Here is a 14,219-nt window from a genome sequence, read left to right as displayed (position 1 = left end):
TTGGCATAGGCAATAAAGCAGAAATAGATGTTTTTCTGCAACACTCTTGCTTTTTCGATGATCCAGCAGATGTTGGCAATTTGATCTCTGGTTCCTCTGCCTTTTCTAAAACCAGCTTAAACATCTGGAAGTTCATGGTTCACGTATTGTTGAAGCCTGGCTTGGAGAATTTTGAGCATTACTTTACCAGCGTGTGAGATGAGTGCAATTGTGCGGTAATTTGAGCATTCTTTGGCATTGCCTTTCTTTTGTGATCAAGACGGTAGAATCACTATATAATAACTGGTTGATCTGACCCAAATTCCATTCACCTACCTGAACTTCTCTACTGCTCTTTGTCCAGTGGGTTAAGACTTTTGATTTGCTGAGAACAAAATGAGACAACAGTGCCAAGGTGCTGTTACAAAGTTACAAGAAAACCAGGGTATTCTTGCCATCTTTGCTACCCAAGAGAAATAAAACTGTCAAAGAATGACTTTCAGGGAATTCCCTGGTGGTCCAGTGGTTAAGACTAGGGCTTTCACTGCCATAGATCTGGGTTCCATCCCTGGTTGGGGAACTAAAATGCCACAAGCCAGGTGCAGCCAGAAGGAAAAAAAAGAAGGAATGACTTCCAGCTTAAGGATAACCCCCCTCCTCACAGGGATATGCATTTTAACAGAGGTTTGGAGTATGGTTGAAGGCTTGGGGTCCCCAGGAACCACCAGGGGAGTAGGAGCCTTTTGTGCCCTGTAGCCAGGTCTTTCCTGGTCCTATTCTGCCCCTGACAATTAGCTGGAGATGATGAGGTAAGTCATAGTGAGGCAAGGAGCCAAGGCTGGCCCTCCTATGGGCAGTGGAAAGGGGACACTTACTTGCTTGATCTTTTGGGGCAAATCAGTTAGCCTCTCAGAGCCTCAGTTTCTGCAGTTATTTTTTAAAAAAAGAATATATTTAGCTTGTTACAAGTATTAGAAATAATATAGGTAAAGCAACTTGCAGACATTCAATGAAATGGTAATGGGGGTTCTTATAATCATTCATTCAACAAGTATTTACTAATATGAGACAAGTGGGCTAAGAAGATAGAGAGGTTGATAAACACCCACCTCCTACACTCATAGGAGCACGTAGTCTATGGAGAAATCACCCTATTAAACAAGGACTAAGAATGACGTGAGAGATGAGCTATAATGAAAACATCTGAGGATGTCAGAAGGAAGTGACATGAAACTGAGGTCTGAAGGGGAAGTGAGCTTGTTTGACAAATGCATCACAGAGGCCAAGAGAAAAGAATTCTGCTTTATAACATACAAATAGTGTCTCATGGGACTTTTCCTAGTCATCCAGTGGTTGAAACTCTGTTCTTCTAATGCAAGGGGTGATATTTTTATTAGGCCCATTTTTCAGATGGAGAAACTGAGGCTCAGAAAAGTGAGTGTCTTTTCCTGAAACACAAACATAGCCAGGACTTGAGCCCAGTTTTTCTAACTCCAGTTGCTGCATGTCTGTTGAGTCCTGTTGTGTTAGGTTCTAGCTCTGACCTTAACCAGCCTGAGCCACCTGGAGTTTCTCTCTGGGTCTCAGTTTTTCCAGCTGTGTATTGGGAGTTACCCATTCTGTGGCTTTGATTCTCAGTTTTGGCAGATGGGGCAAATAGGGAGCATATGAAAAGCACAGAGGCGGGGAGCCCTCTGGTCCCTTTTCCCTCACCCCGCCCAGCTGCCACCTCTCAGTAAACCCTTCCATGCCCTCCCAGTCCCAAACATGTGTAGACTTTTCACTTCCACTTTATTATCACTTCATTTGTAGGATTTTAAGGTTTGTTACCTGGAAGGGAGCGAGGAGCTCACACCTCCAGTTCCGCTTTTCAAATATACCTTCATCGCTTGTGAAAATACCCTTATTAACAGCATCTAACCTGCTACCACTTATGAGGGCACCTGGATAAGTACATGCAGAAGGAACCACGGCAGGGGAAACAACACAGCTAGCTGAAGTGGCACAGCCTCTGGACCCCTGGGGTTTTCTCCCAGCTCGTGGGTGTCCTGGAGCTGTTGTCAGGGTCAGCAGAATGGGGGTGAGCCCCAGAGTAGCCTTGAGCAATTGGTCCTTGCCTCCTGCCTCCTCTTCTGGTGCTGAGATCCTCCGGGAAACAGCTCCCATGCCTCCGAGGCTCCCCTGTCTCCTGGACGCTTGTCCACGATTGATTCTCTGGGCAGCTTCCCCTCCGAGCAGTAAATGAAATATCGGTTACCAGGAGTGAGGCGGGAGGCAATTAACCCCTAGACCTCACCCTGGCAGATGTGTTTGTAGCAAGCTGAAGCAGAGAGCTGAGCACACCTGCCTGGCCTTCCTGCAAAGTCATCCAATTAGGGTAGCCCCCAGCGGTGGGCTCCTGGTGCCTCCTCTGCTTCCCATGACCCCAGAAACCAGGGTGGCACAGACTCTGAGGGCTGACAGCCGTCTGGGCACAGGATGGCCTGCCATTTCTCATGTGGGTGAGCTCCGGGGGCACTGCCACTCTCACACTCCCTTGGCAGGGAGATTATTCATTAATTAATCACACATCTTTCTAAAGGGGAGGCGGCCTGGGGAGGCGTCTTCCTTCCTTCCTCCAGAGTGGAACCACCATTCTGCCTGTCCAGCCTCCTTCCCACCTGCCAGCTCTGCCCCATGGAATGTTTCTATGCCAGAAATGCCCCTGACTGAGGAAGAGGGGAGACACACGCCTGCTTTCAGGGAACCCCCAGTCCCAGGGGCTGGTCTCAGAAAGCCCCAGTTAAATAGAAAAAACACAGCGTCTACCCTTGGAGCCACTGACAGGGCAGCCACATTCTTTGCAACTGGGAAACTGCCCCCCACCGCATCCCCAGTCTCTGGGGATGCACACCTCACCCTTAACTCACCCAAAACACTATCTTTGAGGACCCCCACCCCTGATCTGATGGAGGAGGCACAGTCTCGCCTTCAAGTTTCCCATTCTGAGGGTAGAGACAAAGTCATTGTCCTCAGGTTGGCCAAGTCTGAGGGGTACAAAAATAGACTTTGCCCTTGAGAGCCTCTGTCTGATAGGGGAGATGCTCCCCAACCAGCTGGCACTGCCAGACACTCCCAGTGCCCTGCACAGAAAAATAAAAAGTCCTTGGCTTTAGTCCTGTCCCAGTTGCGTCACAAACTTGCAGCATGACCATGGACAAGTCACGGATTTTCTTCAGATCATGCTTTCCTCATCTGCAATGTGGAGATCTTAGTCCCATCTCTCAAAGTGACAAGAGGATCGGCCAGTCACCAGAAAGAAAAGCCAGCCAGCCAGCCAGCCAGGCACTCCCTTCAGAAATGATTAACATGCTTTTCACTGTAGCAGAGGTCCTAGGCCAGTACCTGTGGTCTCTGGGAGAGGGCTGGGGAGCCTCCCAGGCACAGTGGCTGGATAATTTGGGGCCAGTGTGGCCATTAAAGAATCATAAGAGGCTGTGGGTGGCGCTGGAAGGGTGGGAGAGGGGGTTGCTGGCTAATCTAATCAGGCTTCCCAAGGAAACTCTCGTTCCAGCCAGACCTGCCAGGGGTTTTATTGGGTTTGTGGGGACCTGCAGATTTCAATCTCCAGACCCCACAGGGAAGGAACAAGTATTAAGCTAATTTTATTAAATGGCCACAGCTGGCAGTAGGGGGAAGTAGGGGAGAGGAGAGAGGATAAAGAAAGTCATTCAAGTCTGCCAGCCATGACAAGGGTCCATACATGGGGCCTGACTGGGAGGGAGGCCACGCCTCCTTCCTGTCTCTCCAGCTGAGCCAGCAGGGGTTGGGAGGGGGAGGCCAGATGGGAACTTTCCCTCAGTGTAGAGCCTTGGGATTCTCCAAGAGGCTCACCCCATGGCTGCCGCCCAGGGCAGATACTTGTAAATCCCATCAAGCCTCCACAGGACAGCACTGGAGTGGAAGCGCTGGGCTGCCTCCAAGTCCCCCTTCCTTGGTTCTGCTTTGGAAACCCCAAATCTTTATGATATTCGGTGTGCTGGGTGAGAGGATAGTCTTTGGTTCAAATACTGGCATTTGCTCCTTCCTAGCTTTGTGACTATGACAAAGTATTTATCCTCTGAGCCTCAGTTTCCTCATCTGAAATGGATAAAACAGCATCCGTGTTAAAGGGCATGGGAGTATTCCTTGTCAATTCACTCCCACCCCATACACATTTCCATGAGATAATATTTATAAAGTTCTTATATGGTGTCAGATACAAAGTGGATGTTCTCTAAGTATTAGCTATTATAATTAAGGAATGCCCTAACTGTGTGCAACCATCATGGCCCCAGTTATAGGAGATGAGGGAGGCAGTGACAGGGCAAAGGGATTTGGTGTGTTGTCTCCAGCGAGCAAGGGCTTCTTGAATTCAAGTGCAATCAAGAACATAGTGATTGTGTCTTATTTAAAAAGCTATTTAACCTCTTTTGAAGAAGAGTAAAATCTACTCATCCAACCTCCCAGTGCTCTTGGAAGACTTGGATGAGAAGACATATGAGAAGACTTGAATGAGAAGAAAGTGTCACTCACATTCACTTCAGGCATGTGAAAGTGTGTGTCGGACAGACTGTGTTGGACTCTTTGTGACCCCATGGGCTGTAGCCTACCAGTCCATGGAATTCTCCAGGCGAGAATACTGGAGTGGGTAGCCATTCCTTTCTCCAGGGGATCTTCCCAACCCAGGGATTGAACCCAGGTCTCCTGCATTGTGGGCAGATTCTTTACCATCTGAGCCACCAGGAAGCCTTTGGCAACTTTTAAAGTGATGTATGAATAATAAAAGCTGTGTTTATTGAGCACATACATGATACCTCTTTAACCCTCAGTAAGTGAACCGTGAACTTCCAGATGTTCAAGCTGGTTTTAGAAAAGGCAGAGGAACCAGAGATCAAATTGCCAATATCTGCTGGATCATCAAAAAAGCAAGAGAGTTCCAGAAAAACATCTATTTCTGCTTTGTTGACTATGCCAAAGCCTTTGACTGTGTGGATCACAATAAACTGTGGAAAATTCTGAAAGAGATGGGAATACCAGACCATCTGACCTGTCTCTTGAGAAACCTGTATGCAGATCAGGAAGCAACAGTTAGAACTGGACATGGAACAACAGACTGGTTCCAAATAGGAAAAGGAGTACGTCAAGGCTGTATATTGTCACCCTGCTTATTTAACTTCTATGCAGAGTACATCATGAGAAACGCTGGGCTGGAAGAAACACAAGCTGGAATCAAGATTGCTGGGAGAAATATCAGTAACCTCAGATATGCGGATGACACCACCCTTATGGCAGAAAGTGAAGAAGAACTAAAGAGCCTCTTGATGAAGGTGAAACAGGAGAGTGAAAAAGTTGGCTTAAAGCTCAACGTTCAGAAAACTAAGATCATGGCATCTGGTCCCATCACTTCATGGGAAATAAATGGAGAAACAGTGGAAACAGTGTCAGACTTTATTTTTGGGGGCTCCAAAATCACTGCTGATGGTGATTGCAGCCATGAAATTAAAAGACGCTTACTCCTTGGCAGGAAGGTTATGGCCAACCTAGATAGCATATTTAAAAGCAGAGACATTACTTTGCCAACAAAAGTCCGTCTAGTCAAGGCTATGGTTTTTCCAGTGGTCATGTATGGATGTGAGAGTTGGACGGTGAAGAAAGCTGAGCGCCGAAGAATTGATGCTTTTGAACTGTGGTGTTGGAGAAGACTCTTGAGAGTCCCTTGGACTGCAAGGAGATCCAGTCAATCCATCCTAAAAGAGATCAATCCTGGGTGTTCATTGGAAGGTCTGATGTTGAAGCTGAAACTCCAATACTTTGGGCACCTCATGCGAAGGGTTGACTCATTGGAAAAGACCCTAATGCTGGTAGGATTGGGGGCGGGAGGAGAAGGGGACGACAGAGGATGAGATGGTTGGATGGCATCACCGACTCGATGGTCATGGGTTTGGGTAGACTCCGGGAGTTGGTGATGGACAGAGAGGCCTGGCGTGCTGCAATTCATGGGGTCGCAAAGAGTCGGACACGACTGAGTGACTGAACTGAAGTGAGATAGGTCTCATTATAATGAGAAAACTGAGGCCCAGGGGTGAAGTGCTTGGGTCCAGGTCAACCAGCATTTAATACAGAGCTTGTTCCTTTCATTGCTATTACTAACCCAGAACTGAGTCAGAAGACAGTGACTTAGCCAGCATCCTACAGGGTGGCACTAGGGCCAGACCCAGGTCTTCCAATTTAAACCTGGCTGTGCCTGTGCAATGCTGATGCAACTTTCAAGGTCAAAGAGATGGAGCTTTTCCACCCTGGAAAATGATGATGTACCTAGGCTATCTCCTATGCCTCTTATTCCAGTTGCCCGGGCCCTCTTGGGCCATGGTGGGCTTTGGGCCCCTTGGCCCACCTCTTCCTGGAGCACCTCTGACTCTGGCTTTTCCCAGATCCACGAGAAACTTCCAGTAGACTCATTCCCTGTCTGGAGGAGTGCAGGGTTCACAGTCCCCTCCTGCAGCTCCTCTCCAGGGCACAGTCAGAAAGCCAGCGGGGTGGAAGTGTTTTATTATAGCTTTGGTCAGACGGGCAGCAGCCGGCCAAGGGCTGTAGCTGGGAAGCCATCCAGCCCCCAACCAACCCCTCCCCCAGGAGGCGCTACCCCCAGAGCAGGTGGGCAGCGCATCCAAGCACAGGGAGGAACCCGCCGAGGCCTCTCCCCCACCCCTGCTGGGGTGGGCTGGTGGGTAGGGTGGGCAATAAACAATCCTTCTGTACAAAAATACAGTGCGGGCCGGGGCGGGGACGGTCAACACCGCCTCCCGGGGAACCAGGACAGGGTGCGTTGGACCCGGCTCTGCGGTGAGCCGGCGGGAGGGCTAGCTGCGGCCCTGAAGGTGGTGAGGACGGGCCAGGGGCGTCATAGCCGGGAGGGCTGCGAGGGGCTGGGCAAGGACGGGTCATCCTTTGCCCCACCCGGAGGGGAGCCCCGGGGGGGATAGGGGATGAAGGAGCTCAATCGGAGTAGATGATGAAGCCGGAGAAGGTGCTGTACTTGTTGCTGTTGCCGCCGTGCGCTTTGCCCCCATCCAGTTTGATGAAGACCTCGTCCCCCGCGTCCAGGTGCAGGATCACGCTGTTGCTGGCGTAGTCGTAGTTCTGGTCTGCGTCCTGGGCGATAGCGCTGGCCCGCACCTGCGGGGGTTGGGCCGTTAGGAGAGTAAGGATATGTGTGAGAGGGTAGGGGAGAAGACGGGAGAGAAGTGGAGTCCGGGAGGGAGGGGGTTTGTCAGAGATAAGGCAGCCACAGGGAGAGAATCTGAAGGGTCCCAGAGCCCCACCTGCAGCACCATCAGGGCTCTCAGCCTGCTTTCCTCCCATCATCCCAACACCGCCCTTTTGCATTCATAATTGTGTGTTTTGGGAGGGGGTTAGAGAGGAGCCTTGGATTTCTAGGGCAGGTGTAATCTGGGTCTGAATTGGCAGTGTAATTCAGTGTAATCGGCTTCCTTAACTCTCCTAGGTCTCACTGTCTGGCTAACACTAAACTGTTAACCACTCAGTCATGTTTGCCTCTTTGCGACCCCATGGACTGTAGCCTACCAGGCTCTTCTGTCCAGGGATTTCTCCAGGCAAGAATTCTGGAGTGGGTAGCCATTCCCTTCTCTAGGGCATCTTCCCAATCCAGGGATCGAACCCAGGTCTCTTGCATTTCAGGCAGATTCTTTACTGTCTGAGTCACTAGGGAAGCCCCACTCACTGTCTGGCCCATTGAGGACCTCAGCAGTGTCTCCAGGACTCCCCAGTCTGGAACTCTTGCTTGCAGAGAGGAATTCTCTGCACCCCCAATGGATGGAGGGCCATCCCCTCTCATCATCCCTTTTTCTCTCCTTTTTTGAAATTATATATATATATATATTTTTTTTTTTTTTTTGGCCATGTGGCATGAAATCTTAGTTCCTAACCCGGGATAGAATCCATGCCCCATGCAATGGGAGTGTGGATTCTTGACCACTAGACAGCCAAGCAAATTCCCCTGCCCTGCCACCCACCCTCTGCTTTATTGCAATAATGATGCTTACATTTCAGCCACTTCCACCCATTCTTATGTCAGTGGCTGGACAGAAGGGTGCCCCTTGGCCTTACAGGTCCGGCCTGGATCAGTACCAGGCTGCTAGTAAGCAACTGAGATCTTCTGTGTGGATTCCTTGTCTGAGGTCCATTCTGTGTCGACTCCCTGTCTGAAGTCCATTCTGGAGTCTTTCACACCAGAGCAGTGAGATGGAAGGCCTGGGAATCATTTCCCCTCCCAAGGCTCAGGCTGGGCCTGCATCCCACCTCAAGGAGTTGTAGCTATACCTGTGACTATTACCCCATCCCAAGAGGACTTCTGGATCCTTCGGCATCACCCCCACGGTGGTAGAAGGTGGTAAAAAGGAAGTGGATGGGAAGAAGGGAAGCAACCCTTCTGAAACCTTACATCCCTCTGTGATCCTCAATCTGCTCTGATATCCTTGCTGGTCCTTGTTTTGATGGAGGAGTGGAGGGACAGGCAGGAGCATCAGGAGGGGCAGGGAAGAGCCAGCCTTTGGATTTAAAGTCTGACACATCATTGGCAGGGGAGAGCTATAATCCTAAGATATTGAGGATGTGGGGTGATGGACACATGCTCTCCAGGCATTCCTTCCCAACCGCTGAGGCCAGTGCAAGTCCTGAGTCCTCTGATCTGGTGCCTCTCCTGGATATTCTGAGTGGAGGATGGGCAGAGAGTCTACACTGAATGGGATCCTCTCAGCCAGGCTCCTCAACAGCCCCTCTCCATCCTGCCCCTTCCTGGAAGGCAGCACAAAGGCTGCCCAAAGGCTGACAGTCAGGGCTGGACCAAGCCAGATCAGGAGAGGGACCCATCCCCGCTCCTGGGCCGGAGGGAGCACTGTAGGTAGGCTGTGCCAAAGCTGCTGACTCAGCAACAATGTTGTACCGGAAGGACCGACATATTTGCGTGCAGTCTGCCATTGAAAGCCCAGATCCCTTCAGCCCCTTCTCACCCCTCAGGCTTTTCTCCTCCAACCTGGGAGGGAATTGTTTGGGGGCACTTAGTTGGGAAAACTCCTGGTCCAGCTAAAGGTGAGGGGAAATCAAATGAGAGAGGGGTGCCGTCTAAGGAGCTCGGTTTCTCTGTTTAGAAAATGGATGAGATCCTGCCTCACCCACTGCCACCATTGTAAAAGCCTTTTGATGGCAAAAGAAAAAAATTTTTTAATCTTGATGGGGCTTTGAGCTACCAGGAAAGAGCTGAAAACAAGCAGCCAACTTCTGTATTGTTCCCTGGGCCCTAATCCTGGTGGTAGTTATTATTACACATGCATTTCATTATCTTTGCTAATAAATTACTTCTAATAACAATTATTTTTATTACCCAGATTAATTTAGCCTTAACTCATTAAAACAGTGTGTTTCTTAATAGCCAGATCCATTAGAATACAGTCATCTGTCATCAGGAATCTCCTGGTGATGTGACAGGCATCAGAACTGTTATGCTTATGTTTATTATTTATTCATCACCATGATTGTTGCTGTGATTATCCTAATTATCCATGGAGGCACGGAGAATTAATGCTCTTCCATCCGTAGACGGTGAGGGAGCCAGCAATGGAACCCAGGGGTCCTGATTCTCTGCCCAAGACTGGAAACAGTAGAGGCATCCTGTCCCTCCCTGGGGTCGAGGGGAAGTCTGGGGATTTCATTTTGTTGTGGAAGCGGGAACGCAAGTCTGGGACTTGTCATGTGGGGGTGCGATAGAAGCACCTCCTCAAGGGCTGCCAATAAGTGAAACTGAGGCATTCGTCTGATTAGAGGCCTGGAGTGGGGGTGCGGTGGGGGCCAATAACCCAGGAAATGTGCCCCTGCCCCCCAGAGCAAAGCTGGGGTCTTGGGTATGTAGATGTGGCTCCCATGGGCAGCCAGCCTGGCCCCTGTGTGCTTTCACACAATGCCTGGGTTCCTACTGTGCCAGGCGCTGTGCTCTGTCTTGTGAAAGGCATTAGAGGCCAGAGAGGACAGCGGCAAGATGGGGGGGGGGGGGGGCAGGGAGGTCATATCCCCCCATCAGAGAGGCTGATTCCCAGTCAGGTCTTCGTACCACAGTCCCCAGTTTACACACCCCACCACCTCCCCCCTCACTCAGACTCTGGTGTCCAAGTCCCTGCCCATTTGTAACACTCCTGTTCCCACAGCCCTGACTGTCCCCCCACAGCCCCCTTTCCCTAGCCAGGTGTATCAGTTTCACATCCTCTGGGACCCAGCTGAACTTTGGATCCTAGAAGGAACCACAGGGAGCTCATCTCACTCAGGGCACTGGCCCCAGCCTAGAGTCCCTTCCTCAGGCTTCTCAGGTCCTGTGTCCTACGACCTAGCGTTACTGCCATCTGGCCGTGTAGTGGTAACTCAGAGCTACCCCTAGGGAGAGGGCCTCGGCACCAGGCAGGAAGGTGCTGACTCCCCGCTTTCCCCATCTTGCCCAGGGAAGGACCAGGGCGCAGATGCGGCTCTGCTTTCTAGAGGAAATTCTGGAAGTCTGTCTGCAGGCAGGAAGCCAGGAAGGAAAAGCACAGAGCCCAGGGCTGCCCCTGGTCTTGAAGGCGTGGGAGGAGCTGGCTCCTCCCTTCTGTTCCCACCCATTGCCCAGCCCTGTCATTTTTGCTCTCTGCTCACTTGAATGTTCTCTTCCACCTCTGAGCTGGCCTTTCCCTACACTTGACCTTTCATTTTCTCCCTAGCTGTATCTTCTCCCCTGTGGGACCCAGGTTCATCATCCTCTCCCCCGACCAGGTTGGTCTGAGCTAGGCCCCATTGAATCACTCCCTCCAGCCAACACATCTGAGGACAGGAGTGTCAGTGGGCTCCCGTCTCCTCTCCCTCACAGTAATGGCTGGGGCGTGTTATTGTGTGGTTATGACTGTCTCCCCTGCACAGACCATGCAGTCCTGGAGGGCAAGCAGACTGAATCCCTGGAACCCCAAACCTGGCTCCTACTCGGAGCTCAGAACTAACATATGGAATGACTAATGAGTCTCTTGGACAATCTGGAAGAAGTCACAAAGGATGTGGGGGAGGTCCAGGGCCTATCACCCGATTGTCTGTCTTAGATTTGTGTGTGTGGGAGGGGGGCAGGAAATGGTCTGAGTAAGTGTTAAAATACTGAGTCTCTGAAACCCCTGGTTAAAGTCACCTCCTTTCTTCTACCAGCCTGTGGTGCCACCTCCTTGTCAGGCTCTGCCAGTGCCCTGCCCCTACTAGAGAGGTAGGAAGAGTCTTTTGAGTCAGTTTCACCTCCCAGTGACTGAAGCAAGTACGCCTGCCGCAAGCACCCACCATCTTTGAGGCCTCCTCTTGTCTCACCTCTGGGGCCCTGCAGCACCCTCTTGAGTAGCACAGTAGGGCCCACTGGTGGCCTGGTGACCACTTCCCTATCTAGGCAAGATGTGGTCCCAGCCCCCCGAAACCTCAACTTGGTGCCAGCCCAAACTTTCTTTGGGAAAGGAAGAAATTCCATTGAGGAAGGTGACACTGTTGAATCCCTTATTGGTGATTAATAAGGGTAATTGTGGGGCTGTCTGCAGAGAGAGTCCTCACTGGATACTGGGGCCTCCCATTTGGTCAAGAATGAAGGACAAAGAGGAGAGACACAGGAAGCCTGACAGACACAAGTGGGAGAGAGACACCCAAGGAATAAAGAGGGGAATTAAATACAGGGGTGGGGGACCAGAAACCAAGGGAGTGACAGATCTTACTGGTAGGCACAGGAGAGAGGCAAGCACAAGAGATGGGGAGAGGGAAGGAAGAGGAAGGGGAGAGGCAGAACCAAGAGGGAGAGTAGGCAGGGGAGGGAGGAGAGGGGCAGAGTTACAAGCACCTGCTAGGCTTTTAGCTGACTCTCAGGCCTGTCCTTTCCCCACCCCTAAACGGGGTTCACCTTGGGTAGTGCTGCAGTGGGAGGGTTCCAGCAGGTCCTTGGGTCTCAGTCACAGGAGATTCCCTCCCAACTCCCACTAAAGCTTTAGTTCTGATCTGCACAGGCACCTGCTTCCACAAGGATGCTCTGCTTGACTACTGCAGGGGTCCCAGGTCATCTGTGGTCTGGGAGCACTGGGAAGGGAGGGGGAATCAAAGCGAAGAGAGCTGGGTAAAACTGTCACCCTGGGACAGGGTTAGGTCAAGATTGGTCCTGGGGCAGCAGTTCCAAGGAGAACACCAGGCATTGCTGGTCCCAGGTACCAAAGACCTCATGAGCTTGGTGCCCGCCGCTCCGGTCTCTCCGATGGAGATAGGGAAAGAAGAGGATCCCCTGACACCCCAGGAATCAGGAATTGCAGCTGGGAGGCAAAGAGGAGGGGGAGTTTCCATCTCTTTGTCCTGCCTCAGGAGGAAAAACTTTTCCCTTCTGGTCATCTTTTTGGGCGCTTAGCTCTGACACAGTAGGAAGGGGCCGCGCAGTCCCGGGTTTTGCAGAGGGTGGCAGATCTGCCCAATGGTCCCTTCCTAAGGGCGGGGGATGTATTGTAGCTAAGCCTTTGTGCGCTTGGCTCCCTTTGCCTTTGTGCGCAAAACGTCTCCTACAGCTCGCCTTCTCCGCTTGCGCGCCTAGCCCTGCGCCCAAGCGCCCGCGGGCGCAGACGCTGCCTTTCCCCAGAGCCATCCTGATTCGGCCCCTCACCGCTAGCTGGTATCAACCAGAATCCTAGCTCTGAGATGCTGTTTCCCACGGGCCAAGCCCCCAAGGGCCAGTCCGCGCGGCCTGCGCTCTGATTATTAGTTGGATGTATTTCCCGCATTTCCGCGCCGCAGGTGCCCAGCAGCACTTGCCTTGGAGCCGGCGCCCAGGAGCCGAGGAGTCAGGGGTGCCCGCTAGCCTGGATCATCCCCGCCTGTAACGCCTAAGCCGCTCCGGGTCTCCATCTGCGCCCGTCCGTACCCATGGGCCCCGGGCTCCCTGGGTGCCCTGCCCCCAGGCCAGCCCCATGCCCCCGGCGGGCCCACCTGGCCGTTCTTGCAGAGGTCCGCCCACATACTGGTGCCGTCGCCGCCGCGCATGAGGACGTGGTAGGTGAAAAAGTAGGTGCCGGGAATATTGCACGTAAACTTGCCACTGGTCGCGTCGTAGTTGTTGCCGAGGTTGGTGACCACGTCGTCGAACTTGAGCACCTCGTAACCCTCGTGAGGGTTCTTGAGGCCGGCGTAGAAGGCCACGCGCGGCACCGTGGTGTAGGTGGCCGTGCTGATGGCGCCGCTGCCCCCCGCGCCCGGCAGCCCGGGAGGGCCGGTCTTGCCCGGCTCACCCTTCTCCCCGGGTGGCCCCACAGGACCCGGAGGACCTGGGTCCCCTGGGGGCCCAGGGGGGCCCGGCTTGCCTGTGCGTCCCGGCTTCCCCTGGGGGCCCTGCACCAGCGTGGAGGGCGGGGGCGCGCCGCTCTGCTCGCTCAGGGCGTCGCCGCCGTCGGGCCGCGCGCCGGCGCCGGGGCCCCGCGCGGGGTAGGGGTCGCACACCATGCGGCAGGTGCCCAGCATCTCATAGTGGCCATCCGGGCCTCCCGAGCTCACCAGCACGGGGATGAGCACCACCAGCACCAGCAGCATCACCACGCCCGCGGCGGCCGCCAGCAGCGTCTTCCGGCCGGCGCGGAGCCTGGGGAGCGCCGGGCCGCCCGGCCGCGCCGTCGGGGCAATGGTGCCGGCGGGCGAGGGGCGCGGGCGAGGCGCCCGCGCTCAAGGGCGGTCCAGCTGGACTGCGGGCATGGGGCCGGGCCGGGGGCGCCGCGCTGCGCTGGATGCGCTGCCGAGCCCAGCCGCCAGCTCCTGCCTCGCGCCTCCCTCCCGCTGCGCGGCCGAACTGAGCGCGGCGGCCGCCGCCTTCTGCCGGATTCCTCCCGCCTCCCGGTGCTGGAACCACCGCCCCCTCCGCGCGGTCCAGCCCCGCCTGCTCTGCGCCGCGAGGGGTGGGGCTGAGGGCTGGGCCGGCGCCTAATTGGGTCGCGAGAGGTGTGGCTCCGCCCACTTAGAGGGGCGGGCCCCGGGGCGGGGCCCGGGGCGGGGCCGCCGGGTAGAGGGCTGGAGCCGCGAGACCCAAGACGAGCAAGAGACTGAGCGTCGGAGATGGAGAGGGGGCTAGAGTCCGGGACACATGAGAGGCTCCCCTAGAGAAGGGAAGAGTAGGGACCAAAGAACGAGTGGAAGAGGGG

At 53.6% G+C, this 14,219-nt stretch overlaps 1 protein-coding gene across 2 annotated transcripts; it reads right to left on the bottom strand.

The window, feature by feature from the left end:
* Positions 1-5,434: 5,434 nt before the first annotated feature.
* Positions 5,435-13,915, bottom strand: C1QL1 (complement C1q like 1). Of its 2 annotated transcripts, XM_081580613.1 has the most exons (3): positions 13,021-13,915; positions 7,037-7,176; positions 5,435-5,747 (listed from the first exon to the last, which is right to left on the bottom strand). In XM_081580613.1, the coding sequence occupies exons 1-3, from the start codon at positions 13,615-13,617 to the stop codon at positions 5,738-5,740; spliced, it is 747 nt and encodes a 248-aa protein (XP_081436739.1). In that variant the 5' UTR covers positions 13,618-13,915; the 3' UTR covers positions 5,435-5,737. The 2 variants fall into 2 exon arrangements, with proteins under 2 accessions (XP_081436739.1, XP_081436738.1); XM_081580612.1 differs by lacking the exon at positions 5,435-5,747 and having other exon boundaries at positions 6,534-7,176.
* Between the last annotated feature and the right edge of the window lie 304 nt (positions 13,916-14,219).

Source organism: Giraffa tippelskirchi, chromosome 3 (genome assembly GCF_054371585.1).
Source record: "Giraffa tippelskirchi isolate mGirTip1 chromosome 3, T2T-mGirTip1v1.2.pri, whole genome shotgun sequence".
Lineage (NCBI taxonomy): Eukaryota > Metazoa > Chordata > Mammalia > Artiodactyla > Giraffidae > Giraffa > Giraffa tippelskirchi.
The sequence above is the reverse complement of the archived record's forward strand: the minus strand, read 5'-3'. Positions and strand labels throughout refer to the sequence as shown.